The following is a 19,454-nucleotide window of genomic DNA, read 5'->3' as shown; positions in this document are numbered from 1 at the left end:
TTAAGAAAGAACAGGGTGAAAAAAAAAAAGAGAATATGTTAGCGATGTATTGTGAAACTGTGAGAAATCTGGGTGTTAGACAGCATCAGAGCTACAGACCACCACCTAAAGAGCTCTGACAAACAGCAGTCAGTCATGTGTGTGATGGATAAGAGTGGGTGCATTTCTCTCCAGTCTGCATTATCCTTTAGAGAACCAAAAAAAAAGACACTGAGACAGGTGAGAAAGCAGTCAGTCACCTACATTTACCGCAGTGATTGGATGTGTCAGACCGCCTGTGATGCTTACATATTTTAGTGGGACACTTTCCCCTGCACTGAAGGAAAAAATCTTTATAGTGGAGCAAAGAGAGGAAGAAAGGAATACTGAATAGGTGCAAAATAGGATGGGAACATGGAGTCGCTCCTGTAACCACTGTGAACAGCGAGCTGTTATTTATGCTAGATTGCAGAAGAATGACAGATTTCTGAGAAGTTTAAACATGCAGTCGTCTCTGCTCGCGTCCATAATGAATGCGTGGCTGGCTGGAAGTGTAGCACAAATGGGAAGTGTACAAAAGAGCTAGTGAACATATGATTTCTTGAGAGCAGCGGTTCCTTGTTTGTTTCTTTTCCTTTGACCAACCATCCCTCTGAAGAAATATTAGGTTTCACTCAGATGAGAGAAGCATGGAAGTGGACTGATGCAACAACATGATTCAGGTTTGAGACTCACGCAGCTGCACAGCAGGCTGAACCATCGGGTTGCCCTACATCAATAATTTCACAACAGAAAGGTCACCACACCTCCATGTCAGCCTGTTTACCTTGAGATGTTGGTTATTGGATCCAGTCATGCTCTTCAGCCAATAGCCGTTATATCCTGAAGCTTTTCATGGAAGGAATTGAAGGTGTTTTGAGAGAATAGTATATGAAGAACACTTTTTTTTTTAGAGACATGTGAAGCAGAATTGGCTCTGCTTTCTCCACAGAATTTGGGACCTCTTGATCTTTGTCTTATTGGAGTGCCCATACTTGAATTTCCTTCCTTCAAGAACACAAAAGGTTTTGCTGAGTGTTTTGTTTTTGTTTTGTTTTTGGTAAAAATTTAGCACACGTTGAATCACTGATTACATAATTGCATATTCTGAATGAATACAATCATTCAGTCCTTTCCACACATAGAGTGGGCTGCTTAGGTATATTAATGGCCACCCAAATATGCACTGTGAAATGTCTGAAATGTTATTTTTTTTAATAATCTGAAAGAATTGCATGTTAGACCTGTGATGTTAGGCCTAATGTGTAGCTTGCCTTTCATCTTATAGAAGCTAGGAAAGGCTCCAATTGCCCCATTAGCTGCATAACAGGGTAAAAAAAATGCATGTGTCATAAGATTAACGCTACATAGAAAGTTATTTTCGGCTGCTTCCTTGTCACACGTGGTCGTCAGAGCAGGTTTCTCTTCATGTTTGTTTTGGGATTTTACACCAGATTTTTGACACAATCGGGAAAACTGGAAACTGAGAGGGATAGCATCCTTGCTCTTATTTTGAAAGGCTGAAATGGCTGCTAAGGAGTTAGCCTTAGCCTTATGTTGCTCAGTCATCGTATTTGTCAGAGCCCCAAAAATATAGCTATAGATAGCAGCTATTTGCTGGTATATGTGGTACCATATATATGCCGTTTATGACAGCCAATAAAGGAAAATTAAAAAATGTCGAAGACACAGAAGAAATAGAATTTAACTTGTTATAGACATTATATACTATACTACAGTCTCACTGAAGCGGTGCTTGGAGATTAAAGTCAGGAGATCACCAGAATCAGTAGAATCGCTCTCTGGTTACTATTAATCATTTCAGGAGTTGTAGACAGGAATAGGGTCAGTGATTAAGGAACTGACCGACTGACCAATTGACTAAGATTATCATTGTAATAACAAGCTGCTAGCATTACTGATATTTTGTTAAACCTTGTCTCCCCTGCTGATGGCTTTTGGGTGACCCAGGATGTGTGATAAGTTCCAGTTAATCCCTAAATCCCCCGAGCTGAAATCCCTATAGCTCTGAGACATAATGCCCAAATCTGTGCAAGACAAGACGGGAATTGGCTATTCCACTGTTGCTCCCACAGGATGTGAATAAGACACACGAGTAAATCTCACTAAACCACGCTGAGAAATCTTGTATTACCATCATTTCACTCTGAGCCAGTGATTGCTCGATCAGAACAATAATGATGTGTGTTTGGAATGGATCTAGGAGGTAACACATCTAGGATTAACACCTTCAGCACTAATTACACCAGTTTGTTATCACAGGAAGAGTGTGCAATGTGGGAACAGATAGTAGGCACTGTTGAATTGTTGGTAATGAGGTAACATTGTAGTTATCTATCCCTGCAAAAGACCCTGGGACACTTTAGAGTGGTCTCTTTCACTGTGTCTAAAAAGCTCATAATGCTTTTCCTCTTTGTTACATTTTAAGCCCATTTATTTTTTCCCTTAGAAATCATAGAAGAAAAATTGCAGGGCTGAAAAACTAGTCAGTCTTACTCAGAGTGCTGGGTAAATCTTTTGATGCATTGTTTAAACAGAAATTTGTTGGGGGTTTTTCTCCTGTAAAAAGAACATCAGTGCTTTATTTTGATCTCAAAGAATTTTTTGTTTGTTTTTTTGAAGTCTTTTTTTTTTTAACCAGTGCTCGAGGCATGGCTCTAGTTACAGCAATGCTGGCTTGTCCTTTCATTATTTATTTGGTCCACTGGTTTGGTTCAGAATAAAATATTTCAACAACTTTCTGATTGTAGTTCCGTGGCGGTTTTCATGGCTCCTGAGGTTACATCCTGCTGATACAACCTCTAGGCAGTTTTTTTTATAATGTTATAATAAAATTTTTTATAATGGTACCATGAGGTTGACATTTTTAGTTTTATGTAAAATGTCATGACAGCATTTTAATTTATTGGCATGACCTGTGGTCCAGACATCCATGCTGCTCAAAAGAACAAGTGATGCAATCCTTGTTGGCCATGCTGTGGGTTAGCCCATGCAGGCCCCATAGTACTTTTACCTCACAGGCCCACATGAAGGCCCCTATTTTTGTGAGCAACCTCTTCTGGGCTTGCCCATAGAAAACCCATATAGGGCTCCTAAAAGCCTGACTTTTGTCTGACCTGTGTGGTCAAACCCACTCAGATTTCCCTGTCTGCACAGCCCCACCGTTCATCTACACCACCCACTGTGGGTCTGCACAGGAGTATTTGCTGCAAAACTGTTTGCAATAAGAAAACACTATACAGGGAAGTGGAAAAAGCAGCTGATTTAAAACCTCGGTAAATTGGAAGTTAGACTGGATCTTATTGATATACTGCAAAAGAACTCAAATGAAAATATTAGACTGTTAGGGAGAGTGCTTGATAGACAAATACATGTTTGTATATCAAGGATATATCTCCAGTCCAAGTCTGGGAGGAACGACAAATCCACTGTGCGTTACACTGTTAAAGGCATCCAGTGTAAAAATCTGCCAAATCCAAAATGTGGTGCTACCTGCTGCGGTGACCCATTGTGAATGGGCAGCTTACTGTGGGCCCCAGTACTGGCGTGAAATGCAGTGGCACATGTAGGCCCTGCACTGCTGGGCCCGGGTGGGGTCCCAGTAGTGTGTGTGTGTGTGTGTGTGTGTAAAGACATTTTTATTTACTAAATACTAAGATAAGATAAGATAAGATAAAACTTTATTAATCCCTCGGGTGGGTTCCTCTGGGAAATTCGGGGGATTAATAAAGTTTTATCTTATCTTATCTTAGTATTTACTACTATAACTTATTACATTTTCTTCAAGATAAAAGTGTAATTTCTAGGAAGGCGTTCATAGTTTGCTTTTGAACATTGCAAATGTGTGGAAATTATGCTGTAGCTTCAGCTTTCTTGTTTAATGCACTTCCATTCTGGGACAATGTGAACTAATGTTGAGCAAGCAGGCCAGTTATACTGCTCAAGATAAAACACCAAATTGAAATATACATTTGTACATTAATCTCTATAAGAGAAGCCTGTCTGTTCACCGAGTGACTTATTTTCCATTGAAAGTCTTTTCTTTGAAGTTGCTTCCACCATCAAACTTTAATTCATATGCAGGAAAGTATCTAGCACCTCCGAGAGCTACAGCGCTCCTTTTTTTTTAAACAATGCCATTACTACTTTTGAATGTCTTTTATTAGTCTACGAACATAATATTGAAGTAGGAACTGTAAAATGCTCCCTTTGATGTGTTAAAAAGAAATGCGTTGTAAAAGGAAATAAAAGCTGTAGTGCTGAGTTCTGCAATAAGTCTTACTGAATAAGCTGTAATATGGTAGACGGTCACAAAGATATATTGATGTTATTATATTTTTCTGAGAAACTTCTGATTAAATAAGTGCTAGCACAACCTCACTTTTTAATGTGTTTCTTTATATTGAGACCTATTATTGTGTATAGCGGCCTCATCCACCATTTTTTATAAAGCACTTTCTTTCTAGGCAAGCAATTATATATTTAGAAATCAGCAAATACTATTAAGTCCGGAAACATAGAAACACTGGGTCAAAGACCCAGTACTATGACACTGTGGCTCTCTAAGGGGAGTTACTTTTGGCTGTGCATGGTAACTTCACACCTGTTTTCCAAACTCATTGTGATGACAGGACCATAAGACGTTACAACGTCTGGCCAAGAAATTGTCTCACACATGAAACTCTGTAAAACCATCTGGTTTAATTCCTTTCACATTCCCCTGATCTCCAGTCCACTCAGCTAAACTAAGCTAACTATCTGCTGGTTATAGCTTCATATTTAACAAAGATGAGATTGATATTGATGCCTTCCTCTAACTCTAAGGAAGAAAGGAACTACTTTAGTACTTGTGTAAATGTACATGCGTGATAGAGATGAAAAATACATAATAAAAAATGAAAAATATCCCTCTTTGAAAGCTTATAATGTGTAATGTACAAAGGTGGAAATGGCCTCGGTATTTCATTCAGAGAAACACTTCTTTATTTGATTTCATATCAGTTAAGGATGAAAAAAGCCAGCCTGCCTACACTTATAACAACGCTCATCTCACGCTCACGCAGGGATTTTAGTTTGGGTCAATGTCTTACCATTTTGTAATCAATAAGGAAAGTCAATACAGTAATCACTCCCAGAAATGGTTCTGGATCACATCCAGATTTCCATCAAATCCAATTGTAACAGTTGAACTCACCTATGCTGTGTGTTTCTTATCAGCGTTTTGGCAGTTGTCCCTGTGTATGCGCTGGGTACCGTCATTTTCCTTTTTCAAGCTAAAAGCCTCTTCAGTGATTCACTGTTGGCCAAGATTCACCTTTCTGAGGGCATTTACAGATGATTGGAGGCTTAGAGGGTTGGTTTTGCAGCCGCTGTGCAGATATTGACCAATAAATCTTCACCATTATCAAATCCATAATCAGAGTTCTTATCCTTTGATCAGCTGGCATTAAAGGTCTCTTCTCTGTGTTGAGAAATAACTGAAGTCATGTCTTCAGGCTTTGTTGTGTTTCCTTGATTTTATTTTTAACTCTGCTCAAAGAGTTCCTGCTTGATGACTTTTTCTCTTTGTGTCACGTTGTCTGAAATATTTCGCAGCTCTTCACTTTGTGATTCTTCTGTTTGCATAATAATGAATATTTTTACAGCTTTTTACTATACAACATATAATATATATAATAAACAACCTAATAATAAGTTGATTTGCAGTGAATTATTTATAGAAGACTCTTACTAAGAAGCTGTGGCTACTGTACCTTAAAGATAAAGATGGTTGTACCAAATATTGACTTTCAAGCGTGTTAGAATTGTATAAACTCTTTTTTAGGTAAAAAGGCAAACACAGCCTTATTTCCTGTTTTCCCAGCAAAACATAAAGACGTTAAGTTACACTTAGTTTGTATGCATATGTTGTTTGACGCTAATCTGATTGCAGAAGGTCTCTCAAGTCCCGCTGTGGTGTTCATCTTCTCTTGTGTTTCCTTGAACATTTTGCTTATAGATTGCTAAATGTCCTTCATAAACTCGTTTTGACCTTATGTTTTGTATTCTCTTATCCATCTCACTAGAGGGACCCTATAATAAAATTGCTTGTTGATCAGATACAAAAGCAGCCAGACATATGCATTTTTCAAAATGCTGCTTCGGCTGCTTTGCTTAAATCCCTCCACAATATAAACACCTTTCTCAATCAAAAAGATAAATGGACAAAAAGATGTGAAAGTTATCAGAGAAGCCTTTTGTTGCAGCAGGTAAAATACCAAGTCTATGTAATGAGGTAGAGTTTTTCCCAGAGTCCAGCAGCCTCTTCGATTTGACTGCAGTAATTGTGGCTCATTTTGTTTGTTTATGTTTTTGGCTGTTTCACTGCCCTGCTGAGAAAAGTGGACATCGGCCTCTGTTTGAATTCCCATTTCCTACCAGTAATACTCAGCTGTGCAGAATATGAAATAGTGGCAGAAAGAAAAATATATTTGTTAGATCATCAAAACAGAGTTGTGTTTAAAAGAAATCTGGGTTATGAGGCTATTTAAAGAGAGCTTGGGGGAAAGATGATCTTGGCTGCAAAACAGAACTTGTGTTTTTCATGTGTGACCCACAGATAATTCTGCCTTGTGTCCAATATGGGGGTACAACTGTGGTTGGCTTAGCAGTCATGGAGCTCTCAGAAAACATACGGGATTAACCCAGTTTTAGTGTGAATTTAAAAGGTTCCCAAAGAGGATAAAACCCGTGAGAATGATGATGAATGTCATATTTCTCTGCTGTTTGAAGGGAACTTTCTTTTAAGTTTGCTTTGGCAGATGTTGCAAACTGAAGCCTAGCACACACAAAATGCTACAAAAACTCATTAATTCACATATTAAAGGGGTCACTGTACTTCAAACAAAGCGCTTACCAGAACATCAAACGGCATCTAAACCCCCCCCCCCGAATTAGGGAGGCTACGTCCAACATTGAGTGAGCACGCTTACTTTACCCAGAGACTGGCCATGTGTGTGGAGGAGAGAAAATGGGCAGGATTAGATTTCACAAAACTCCCTTTGTCTCTTTTTGTGTAGAGACAAATGTAACGAGATGGATGCCTTCAAGGAAAGATTTTCCATATGTTGCTCTTTATGATGGCAAGCTCGTTAGAATGTGGCTTTACAGAAGAATTAGAAACGCTTAGATGTGGGCTGAAAACACATTGTACTAACTAGTTTGTTTTGAGCTCACCCAGGCTTGAAGTCTCCACTCCAAACTGATATTGTTTAAGGATCGCAAACTCATTTAGTGTCAGAGAGCTCTAAATGATTTGTGAGGGACCCTGGTGGAAGTGATGAAGTCTTTAATTAACAAGACGTCTGCCTGGCTTTCCTTTTATAGCTCTTTTTTAATGGCACTCTAGCCGCAGCCTGTGGTCTCAGTCATGCTGCTCCGTCTGTCTAACGTGGTTTTCGTGCACCACTAAAACCAACAAACTACCATCGGCATATGTTCAAATATCCCATTAAATGTAGGAGGTCCCTTTTATGCCCTTGTTAGCTTATTATGTACTGTGGCTAAGTTGAGAGTGTGGGCCACGCTGAGAACACAGACAAGCCGCCGTCACAGACAGTTTGAAGTTGTATGAAGCGTAGTCACGGTGGCACAGGAGTCAGTCTTCAAAGACAAGAATTGTCACCCTTTGAAGAGACAAACGTACCTGAAAATCAAAACACCTCCAGGCGGGAGGAGGAGCAACAAAATATGTGGGATTGTAGCATTTCTGCTCAGTGTACTGCTGAACTCTTGTTGCACTGTGTATAATGTTACACATGCACATGCAGACACGTGGATGCTTTACTGCAAATCTCCAAGGATTAGAGAATATGCCGAGACTTTAGATGTATAGTAAATAGAGGCGGCGCACTCACTCTCAGTTTTACTTTGTTGATAGCGGGAGCGTGAAACCTCAAACAGCCTCTCCCCTCCCCTTTTAACACTCTCTATTCAATCCTCTATGGGTTTGTAACATTTATTGGGCTACACAGGAATCCTGCTGGGCTAGCAACAGCACAGACATGCTCTGTAAGGCCGTTAGGGACAGCCAAGTCTTCTGTGGAGCTGAGAGAGACACTGAGAGAGCAGAGGGAATTGTGACTGATTCCCACATTTTGCTCCAAGCATTGATATGGTTTACTATACTTCATCTTATTCTATACACAGCAGGTTTCTTTCTGTCCCAAAAGAGCAATCTTTTAAAAACTAATTAGCTTAACCAGTTTCTTACTTTGGTAATTTAGCTCTATTACAAGTTTGGAAGAGGAGTAAAATGATATGTGGAAAAGAGGAGGAAACAGCACAGTATGGTGCTCGTTCCTGAACTACTATACAAAGTTGGACAGGAAGAAAGATAAAGGTATATATATATATATATATATATATATATATATATATATATATAAAAAAACACCCAGCACGCCCCTGCGGGCGGTTTATCCTTCAAGCTCGGGTCCTCTACCAGAGGCCTGGGAGCTTGAGGGTCCTGCGCAGTATCTTAGCTGTTCCCAGGACTGCGCTCTTCTGGACAGAGATCTCCGATGTTGTTCCCGGGATCTGCTGGAGCCACTCGCCTAGCTTGGGAGTCACCGCACCTAGTGCTCCGATTACCACGGGGACCACCATTACCTTCACCCTCCACATCCTCTCGAGCTCTTCTCTGAGCCCTTGGTATTTCTCCAGCTTCTCGTGTTCCTTCTTCCTGATATTGCTGTCATTCGGAACCGCTACATCGATCACTACGGCCGTCTTCTTCTGTTTGTCTACCACCACTATGTCCGGTTGGTTAGCCACCACCATTTTGTCCGTCTGTATCTGGAAGTCCCACAGGATCTTAGCTCGGTCATTCTTCACCACCCTTGGGGGCATCTCCCATTTTGACCTCGGGACTTCCAGGTTATACTCGGCACAGATGTTCCTGTACACTATGCCGGCCACTTGGTTATGGCGTTCCATGTATGCCTTGCCTGCTAGCATCTTGCACCCTGCTGTTATGTGCTGGATTGTCTCTGGGGCATCTTTACACAGCCTGCACCTGGGGTCTTGCCTGGTGTGATAGACCCCAGCCTCTATGGATCTTGTACTCAGAGCTTGTTCTTGTGCTGCCATGATTAGTGCAGAAGGTGAACAGCTCTATATATATATATATATATATATATATATATATATATATATATATATATATATATATATATATAAGAAATGGGAAAGACAATTTCATCCTACCTTTTTTAGAAAAAAAACCCCATTCCCATCTGGGGAAATATTGCAGAAGAAGAGTTATAAACTGCGTGAGAGCATCTATTATTGATGCTCTGTCTGTGGCTGTGGTCTTGTTGCAAGGGTCCTTTGGGGGATAGCATATCTACTCGCAGGAACAGGAGTGAGCTTTTACTCTTTCTCTGCAGCACCGACCACAGTCTTTAAGATAAGATAAGATAAGATAAGATAACCTTTATTAGTCCCACACGTGGGAAATTTGTTTTGTCACAGCAGGAAGTGGACAGTGCAAAAGTTATGAGGCAAAAATTAGAATACAATAAGAATAAATACAGTACACAACTGTACAGAATAGAATAAAATAAAATACTATATACAGTAGAATAAAATAAAAATAAATATACAATAAGATAAAAATAGAATACAAATACAAATACTATATACAACTGAGCAGAACACTTAATAGTGTTCTGCTCTGCTGTGTGTCTGAGCCTTCCAAGCTTTTGTTGCATTAATGGTGTCCTTGAATTATTGAGGATATTACACAGCAGCTTTGACCCACATTTCTGACCCCTTTGTTTGCAATCTGTATTGTTTGTAGCTTGATGCTAAATTTCAAGCTAATCTGTGCTGATGATCTTTTCACAGGAAGTAGTCCAGACAAGGCCGAACAGAGCGGGGAGGCAACCAGGCCGCAAACTTACGAGACCGCCATACCTCTGTTGCTGAAGGGCAAAGAGCGCAGACCTCTCAGCCAACTCACATCTGGGGTAAATACTCTCAAAACCATTTAGCAGAAATAGCTTATTGGTAATAAGCTGACTCAGCCAGATACTGAACTAATGTCAGTGTGCTTTTCAGAGTGCAGCCAAGTATAGATGTCTGGCTTTTTGTTTAACATAACCACAGTATATGATTCCTTCCTCTGTTGCCTCCATCTGTTGCCTGTCTATTTAATTTCTTTTGGTAGAGAAGTCCCCTCTTTTGCTATGTTTTCCCTCCATGTCATGCCCCTTTTTGTAGTTCTTCTCCTTCCATGCTATCGGCTTTGTTTTGAACATGTCCTCATTTCTTTGTTAAATATGAGTTTGCCACACACTAGACACTACATATTGTGAACTTATTGCTAAAAGCTCTGTAACAGCTTGTAAAGAGTGTCATTTCGTTCATGTACTACACATTATAAGCTAGATTAAAAGATATATACAAATCATCCCTCTCTGGTTTCTCTAAACATGCCTTCTCAGGCTATGAAACCCTGTCTGTTCCACTTACTACAGCTGGAAAGGGAAATGTTTGAAATTTGGCATCTCTACCGCAACTTAAGGAAACTTTCCAGAGGAGGGAAATGTGTAGGTATTCAGAACTCCCTGAGCAATCAAACACTTTTCCTCGTGCAGGGAAGTCACCATCTGAACGATTTGTTTTGTTTAGGATTTTTTTCCCAGCGTTATGTGCCTGCCTCACAGTCAGTCATCACAAAAATGTCACATACTGTGGGGAAGTGAAACTACGTTTTATAGCCTTAATCATTTTGAGCTACATTAGCCATATTTTTCTATCACCTACTGTGCTGATATAAGGCATTTTTGTTAAGGTGAGACAATAGTTAAAGCAGCCTGCTGTCCCATATTAAACTTACTACAAGGGTAACTTGTGATTGTCTTATCAGAGACTGCAGTAAAAGTCACAACACAGAGGCAGATTTATGCACACACTGGTCATTTTGTTGGGTATACTTCGCTGTTCCTATTGTCTTCAGTCGTGCCTAAATTCTTCATGGCACAAATTAAACAAGGTGTTGGAAACATTGATCATTTCATCAGAGATTTTGGTCAATATTGACATCATAGCATCACACTCTGCCCTAGATTTATCAGCCTTGTTGTAAATTCCTCTTCCATCACCTCATAGTGATGCTCTTGTGGATTTAGAGCTGATGACTGTGCAGGCCGTTTGACTGCACTGGATTCACTGTCATGATCAAGAAACCAGTTTGAGATGATTTGAGCTTTGTGATGTGGTGTGTTGTCCTGCTAGAAGCAGCAATATTCAAGGAAGCTGTGGCATTTAAGCAGCTCAGCTGGTACTGAGGGGCCCGAAGAGTGCCAGAAATATCTCCCACAAATCATGCAAACAGCAGCAGCCTGAACTGTTGATACAAGGCAGCATGGATCCATGCTTTCATGTTGCTCATACCAATGTCTGACCCCATCTTCTGAATGTTGTAGCAGAAATCTATTCATCAGACCAGGCAATATTTTCTAGTCTTTTATTGTTCAGGTTTTGGGAGCCGTTGTGCATTGTAGCCTTAGTTTCCTGTTCTTACCTGCAGGAGTCACAATACTTGTGGTCTTCTGTTGCTGTAGCCTATCTGAGAGATGTTATCTTACTGCTGGTAATAGTCTGCTGACATCTGCCATCAACAAGGCATTCTCACATTTTCACAGGCATCTTCAGGCTCTGCTTAGATGTATATTACATATTTGTATCGATACGCAGCTGAACAGGTGTAAAATGGTCAGCTACGGTATACCTGCCTTGTGTGCCAAGTTGAAGTTTTCTTGGAGCTGTAAAGTATTGCAGAATTATGACACATTGTCTTTGTTGCACAGTAGACATGACATGAATTGTCCACACACATACTTGCAGACACACAGCTTCAGACTGGCCAGCAGAGTATTTCCCCGAAGGCATCGGTCAGCTATCCTAAGAAATGTCACTGTGAAAGAGCACTCTGTTCATCTAAAATATCAGCTGATGAAATATAAATCCATTTCTGCTTAGTGTGAACATGTCTGACCCTTTTTCCTCTCTGCTAGCTTACGTTCATGAATCCTTTTTTACAAAACTGAGGCTCTAAAGCATGGAACTTCTTTGCCTCTGTTTTGCCTTAAGGACGATGCTAATTTTCAGAAAAGCATTAACTCACCTTAAAGCTATATTTTGGAAATTGACATTTTAATATTTGATAGAGGATTCAATTTTTAAATGACACTTGCAGCCATTCGTCATTAACACCAAACCACTCACGTCACGTAATCATTACAGCTGTTGCGACACTTTTTCTCTTCCAAAAAAATCAAACTTACGTTTTGGACCAAGTCTGAAATACTGTCAAAATACATTATTGCAGATTTTGTGTTTTTATACACCAGTGACAAAAAGTCCCATTTTAAGTGAGGCTTTATCAATTTATTGCAAACAAACCTTGTCAGAAGCAAAGAAGAAACATGTCATTGAGTGACATGTGGTTTCCCACACAACACCATTAATTAGTCCTCCTCCTTGTTCCATTATTCTTTTGCAAAACCTAAACCAATCCACTGTCAAAGCATCTTAACATTGTCTGTTTTTAGACACATCTTCATGCTGAAAAATACACTGTTTCCTGAGTTGTCTCAATATGCTGTGAAACATTAAACAGCAACAGTACAGTTTCCTCAGTAACAGTAACAAATCCCTTCACTATATTATTCATTGTAATTCTATTCAGTGGATTTGTTTCCATTAAAGGCTTAAGGATTGTCATGGTATAAATGGAAGTTGATTCCAGATTTGGGAAGTGAATGATGTGGAAGTTTTCTTCCTGTTCCTCTAGCACTATTGTGCCTTGCCCCATCCTGCTTTGTGCACGAAAACGTCAGCTGAACCTTCACGCACGTCCACAGACAGGATTGGTGATTTCTGGGCATGACCTCATATCTTTTTGTTTTTCAGAGATATCCTGCATCGCTGCAGCTGCTGGTGCCCGCAGAAGGTGAACAGCTGATCCTGTTGCTGGAGAAAAATGAGTGAGTTTTTTCTTATGACTCATTTTAATACTCACCGGGTGCGTTGAGTTAGAAGAAACTGCATGTTTAGTATGCTAATCACACACAGAGTCAATAGATAAACCATGCTCCTGACCATTGCTTCCTCGAGTTACATATGCAAGAGGACAAGACATTGTGTGGGTCTAGGATACGGTATAGTGTATTCAAGGAGGGAGAAAATAATATGTCCCCTTGTGATTGGATTCTTTTATGGTTCAGTCTCTTGGAAGGGCTAAGAGATGAAAGCTGATAAAGAATAAGGCAGCACAGAGCTCAGAGGACATGCTCGTCCTCCCCTTCTTTGCTTTTCAGCATCTCTCATCACTTCTCTCCCTTCCATACTGTGGAAAATAACGCTGTGAACTCTGGAACGAGGGGTGAGGATCATGTAGAGTTCATAAATATGTAAATATAGCCACACAAAGTCACGCTCAAACTGAAATACACTGAGAAGAAATATATATAGAGAGAGGCAAGAAGGATAGCTGTAAAGCCAAAAGAAAAACCAGGTTACATGTCCGGGGGAAATTTAGAATCTTACAAGAATGATTGCATTACCGATTCAGGTCTTGTGTCTGTCAATATTTGTTATTCAGACGGAGTGGAGACATAATATTTTACTCTGCTTCTTTGGGATACGGATATTGACATTGAATTGATAGACTTTGTTCAGAACTGGTGAGGCCCCTTGTCACTGCTAACTCTCAGAACAAACTCAAATTGGACTTTCGAGATTCAAAATGCAGAGCTGTGTGCGAGACAGAAAATGAAAACCAATAACTGTTGTCGAAATTTAGAAATCAAATATCGATTCACATCTTTATTCTCCATTTTAAGGAGCGATTTCAGCAAGTGGTCTATTATGTGAGCAGATGAACAAATGAGTTAGCGTACATCCCCTAGGTACTCTGCCACGCCACGCTTCGATAATTCAAAACACTTGCAAAACAAACTAGAAATCAGCTCATGCTCCTCTCTAGAAGCTAAACGCTCCTTAGAAAAACACTGTCCCAACTAACCCTTCCGTTCCTTGCTCACCATGTGACCTCCTGTAACCTCAGCATCAGCTGTGAGTCATCCGTCACCGGCTGTCACCAGCCTGGAAGCAAGCTGCCTTTCCCATCCGGCGTGTCAGGCCAGATGTGTCCTCTGATATCGCTTCAGCAGTTCAGCCAGCTCAGAACAGGTGGTCTCTGACCTCTACGTGTGCCTGTTATGTCGAGGGCGCATCCGTTGAGTCTGGGGTAGGAGGAAAGATGAGGGCGCTTAGGACAAAAAGTATGTTTGTAGTTTAGTGAAGTCCTTGAGGTTTTTTAGCAATATTTAAGATTCAGACACATCGTCTCTGCTTCCGGCGTTTGGTGGAGGCAGACACAACATGCGCTTCTGAGGTGCTGTGCAAATTAACTTTTTTTTTTTTTACCCAAATCTGCATAGTGCTTGTCAGTACATATTTCTTCACCAGATAGTCATCAGAGGCCATAGGATTAGAAATAGGATTGAACTTTGCAGATATTTATTCTGTGATTGTCTCTGATAGGGAACATCAGGATATGACTGTTTAAAGGTATAGCTCATTTTCAAAAACAGCAGTCAGTGTCTGTCCCAAGCAATGTTTAGACCCTCAGGGCCTTTTCATTTCTATCCAACTCATAATGATTTTTAACAAAAAAAACTCCAGGGAATATCCTTGGGCTCATGTCTAGTGCATCTGAAATTTAGTCTTTTGTATAATTTTTCAAAATCACAATTTGAAGATTATAATCAAAGTAAAGGCGGTTCGTCTAGCAAGCCTTCACACAACTGAATTTAATTAGAGGGGATATGTAGTAAAAACATTAAATGGAGTGAAATTTCCAGAATGAAGCAAATAAGAAGAAGAACAATTTAGTGCTGGTATTCAGGAATCGGATACATCTGAATGAGGAGAGCCCTAGATCTCAGTAGTGTTTCCTCTTTTTGCTGAGTTATTGCATGTTTTTGGTGAAAGCTCATTTTTAAATTTAATTTAATTTTTTTTTTTTTTTGCTTCAATTGCTGAGCCCGTGCAGTTTGCTCATTTGGCACTGCTGCAGAGCACACCTGTTCCATGGCAAGTGTGAAATGATCTCAGTCCTTACCGATATAAACAAGCTACCAGATCCAATTAATAAACTGCTGGTTGTTAGCTGCTTGGCGCTGTCCCATGCAAACTTGGCTATAGCAGGACAAGTACAAATCTACTGAGGAAGAAATCAGAGGAGATCTTCTGTTTGCCTGTGTGTATTTCTTAGGCGGCATGCACAATGCCTGTATGCAGAGTCAAAGTCCCTTTATATTTGTACAACTTGTAAATGAAGTGTTACTGCACGAACACCTGAGCTTCAGCTGAATTTGTTTTCCCCTGATGTTAGAGGCTATCTCTTTTGTGTTCTTGCCAGCCATGAGGACCAAACTGTCTGAATTCAAAATGTAAGCAGCATAGATTTTACATTCTTTTGTCAGTCCGTCATCATAGCTTTTGAAAGAAGAGCCCTGCAAAGCTTATTTTCAGAATATTCCTCTTTGTGAATATTGGCTCCAAAAAAGAGTCACTTCTGTGGAAGTCTTAGTACTTTTGCACTGTACACTGTATTTTGGCTTTTATTACTTTTGTACCCATGCAACATATATATCAGAGAGTTAGTTCAGCCTCTCTTGAATGCCATACCATATCATTTTTCCTTTCCATCACAGTTCATTCAAAGTTGGCAGTAAAACAGAGACAGAGGAGACATTATATCCCCATTTTCATAAAAGCAACATGAACATCATCATATATGATATTTAAGGCTTGACCTGTTGTACAGAGCAAACTGTGTTAGACAGACATGCACACCTTTGCCAGCAGTGGCTGCTTTGAAGTATAGCATTGATCAATAGCACTGTTGCCCGGCTTTAAATGATTAATGGTGGTCATACGGGACATTACACATTAGTCTTGATTAAAGACTTCAATAGCACTGTCTGGGGGACAAAGATACTTCTGTGTGTGTGTGTGTGTGTGTGTGTGTGTGTGTGTGTGTGTGTGTGTGTGTGTGTGTGCGTGCGTGCGTGCGTGCGTGCGTGTGTGTGTGTGTTGTAGTTTAGGTATTACTAATGCTTTGGGGACTGAGGCATTATGGGGATATGGGTTAGAAGGTAGAGAGGATCATCTGACAATCGGAAGGCTACTGCTTCTGTTCCTGGTTCCTCGAGTCCACACGTGTTCATAAAGGCATAAAATACAGTGCTGTATGAATATTAAAGCTAATTATAGCTTTATATGTGAAATACACTTTATAACCAGCACTCTATTTACCATTTTATGGAGACAAATGTTGCTGCATTGTAAATAATTATAATGCATGGATGAAATTTGAGGTTAAATTAGGTTAACCAAGTAGTATTAATGATTTTTGATTAAAGGTAAAGTACGTTCCCATTAAATCAGTGGTTCTTAACCTGGGTTCGATCGAACCCTAGGGGTTCGGTGAGTCGGTCTCAGGGGTTCGGCAGAGCCTCCGCCATGACATGCATGGCTCATTTTGTGCACCAGTAAAAAAATCACATTTTATTTTTCACTAAAGAGGGGTTCAGTGAATGCGCATATGAAGCTGGTGGGGTTCGGTACCTCCAACAAGGTTAAGAACCACTGCATTAAATGAATGCAAATCAGTGAAATTAAGTCATAAAGTCACTGAAGTCATGGATACATAACTGAAAATGTTGGGGCTGTTGCATTATACGTTCACTATATATGCAGAAAACTAAGAGTCAGATTCATGTACAACTGTGTATTTTGTGTTGTCTTTTTGGAAAATGAGTTAAACTTAAAATACAGCGATTACACATTATTACACATTATGATTATTGTGCTTCACTATGATTTTTAATAAAATACATCTTTTCAGCTATTCTTCTTGAAACACAATGAGCTTGATGTGTCCATATTCTAACTAGCTCACTACACAAGACCATGCATTTCCCATTGAGAACATTTCCTTTCATTCTTCTCTGGCAGGAAAGAAAAGAGGAAAGAGGCCTTTTGAAACACATGGCCACATCTAAACAACATCATTATGCTTTTGACAAAAAAATCCCCATAGCAACATCCTCAGTGTGTTTTCCAGGGGAAAGAAGATGCACTCTATTTCAATAACACAGCTGACAATGCCAACATCTCTCTCTTCGTGCACCACAGAGCAGATATATTATTACGCAGTTCATTCACTGTGGAGAGTTTTTGGCAAAAAAAGAAAAAAGAGAGTGATCCCAGGTTACTGTCGACTATGAGATAAGTTGAACTTTATGCAATACCCATGTGTTTGGGTGTCAGCTCTGGTACCTAAGCAGGCCTGTATTAGGGACTGCATGTGTAACTACTCAGTGATAATAAGTAGTAATGTGTTTTCAGGCATTCTAAGTAAGCACGGTCAGTAAATGGGTTAGAAACTGGATCTTGGAAGTTGAAAACAGCAGCAAACTTCCTCTACTGGGTTCTTCCTGCACCAACTCTTCTATCACTCCCACTTCCTCTGCTCCAGTGAGTCTGTGATCGAGTTGTAGCGATGCTTGCTTCCTGTCACATGTCTCTCTGTTTCTCTGGCTATATTCAGGTCCCCCCACTGCCACCAACCCCAAACACCCCCTTCTTATGCTATCTCTTCCTATCCTCTCCTCCCACGCTCCCCACATGCTCGCTTGTGTTTTCACTGGTGGCAGCTAATCTGTCACCACGCAACCTGAAACCCTGTCAAAGCCACCGGTGGGAAACGTTGGACCCCAGGCTGCTGTTTGGTGCCAACGCATGTGTACTTGTACTTTGGTGCCAACTCTCTGTATGACTTTGTCTTTGGATGCCAAGCCATTTTGTTGTGCCTGTCACAATTAATTCAGGCATTATTAGGTTAAACACCTACAGAGGATTTGGGTTAGCGGCTTTCTTTGCTCCATTCAGTTAAATAGTTGTTCTCAGACTTTGTTTTCATAGGGATTAAACACGGTGGAACATTGTATTTTATTTTGTTCAGCGGCATTGGAAGGTTATTTTTGTTGCCTTTCGACAGAGCCAGGATATCTGTTTTCTCTTGTTTCATGCAGGTCAACTGCAGTAACAATGGGTCCCTTTTCCTGCTGCTTGGTCAGCCAGAAAAACAAAATACTTTGGCAGTCGGGTCTATACATTGACGAGTATCCCGAAACACGCATCCAGTTTGTTTGAGTATTGATCCGATTGTGAATTCTACCTCTGACATTGCATTTGTAGTTTTTGTTAAGCTTGGAGCGCATAGTAACAGTTTGTGGATAATGCAGATCGTCCTTGAGGACAGTTGCCCAAATCTTGAATGACACTATGAAAAGGAGAGAGAGGGAGGGTAATTTTAGGTGTTGCTTTTTTTTCTTCTTTTTTTTTTGAACACTGGGTCAAAGCCAAGCTCGCTCAAAGACGCTCACATTCGACACTTTTTTCCTCTACTTAGAAATAGTTAGAAATCTGAGGTTAGTACTGAGCCAAGACATCAAATCATCCAATTTGATGTCATCCAACAATTATCCAATCACATGACAGCGACAGTGCATTTAGGCATGTAGGCATAGACCTACTAAAGTTCAAACCGAGCATCAGAATGGAAAAAGAAGGTGATTTGTGACATGGTGCTGTGCTGGTCAGGGCGGTCTGAGTATTTCAGAAACTGCTGATGTACTGGGATTTTCCCACACAACCATCTCTAGGTTTACATATAGTGGTCAGGGACAAACTGACAGGAAGGCAGTAGTAACTCATTACAGCCAAGGTAAACATAAGAACGTCTCTGAATGCACAAGTGAGAAACCTTGAAGCAGAATGTCTACAGGAGCAGCAGACGACAGTGTGTGCAAGAAACTGAGGCTACAGCAGCAGGGGACTGCATCAAGTGCCACTCCTGTCAGCTAAGAACAGGAAACTGCAAAAGCATTGGCTCACCAAAATGAAAAAATAGAAGATTGGAAAAATGTTGCTTTATTTCACATTCGGTTGGTAGGATCAGAATGTGGCGTAAATAACACAGAAGCATGAATCCATTTTGCCTTGTATCAACAGTTCAGGCTAGTGATGGTGGTGTAATGGTGTGGGTGACATTTTCTTGGCACACTTTAAACCCCTCCGTACCAACTGAATTACCACAGCCTACCTGAGTATTTTTTGTGACCATGTTCATTAGTTTAAGAGCACAGTGTACCTGTCTTCTGATAGCTTCTTACAGAAGGATAGCACACCATGCCACAAAACTCAGATGATCTCAAATTGGTTTCTTCAGCATGACAATGCATTCACTGTAGTCAGATGGCCCCCAGAGCCACCAGATCGTAATCCAATAG

The 19,454-nt window shown here is 40.3% G+C and overlaps 1 protein-coding gene across 1 annotated transcript in view; it reads left to right on the top strand.

The window, feature by feature from the left end:
• Nucleotides 1-19,454, top strand: part of adam12b (ADAM metallopeptidase domain 12b) — a 98,710-nt gene that overhangs the window by 3,767 nt on the left and 75,489 nt on the right. The window contains exons 2-3 of the mRNA XM_085369767.1: nt 9,928-10,049; nt 13,000-13,073. Of these exons, the coding sequence (XP_085225893.1) occupies nt 9,928-10,049; nt 13,000-13,073 (196 nt within the window). The remainder of the gene's footprint in view (nt 1-9,927; nt 10,050-12,999; nt 13,074-19,454) is intronic.

The sequence above is a fragment of the Diplotaxodon limnothrissa genome, linkage group LG13 (assembly GCF_057381915.1).
Source record: "Diplotaxodon limnothrissa isolate DT_005_m linkage group LG13, D_limnothrissa_male_GT1.1, whole genome shotgun sequence".
NCBI classification, from domain to species: Eukaryota; Metazoa; Chordata; class Actinopteri; order Cichliformes; family Cichlidae; genus Diplotaxodon; species Diplotaxodon limnothrissa.
This window is presented reverse-complemented; position numbering and strand designations above follow the sequence as displayed.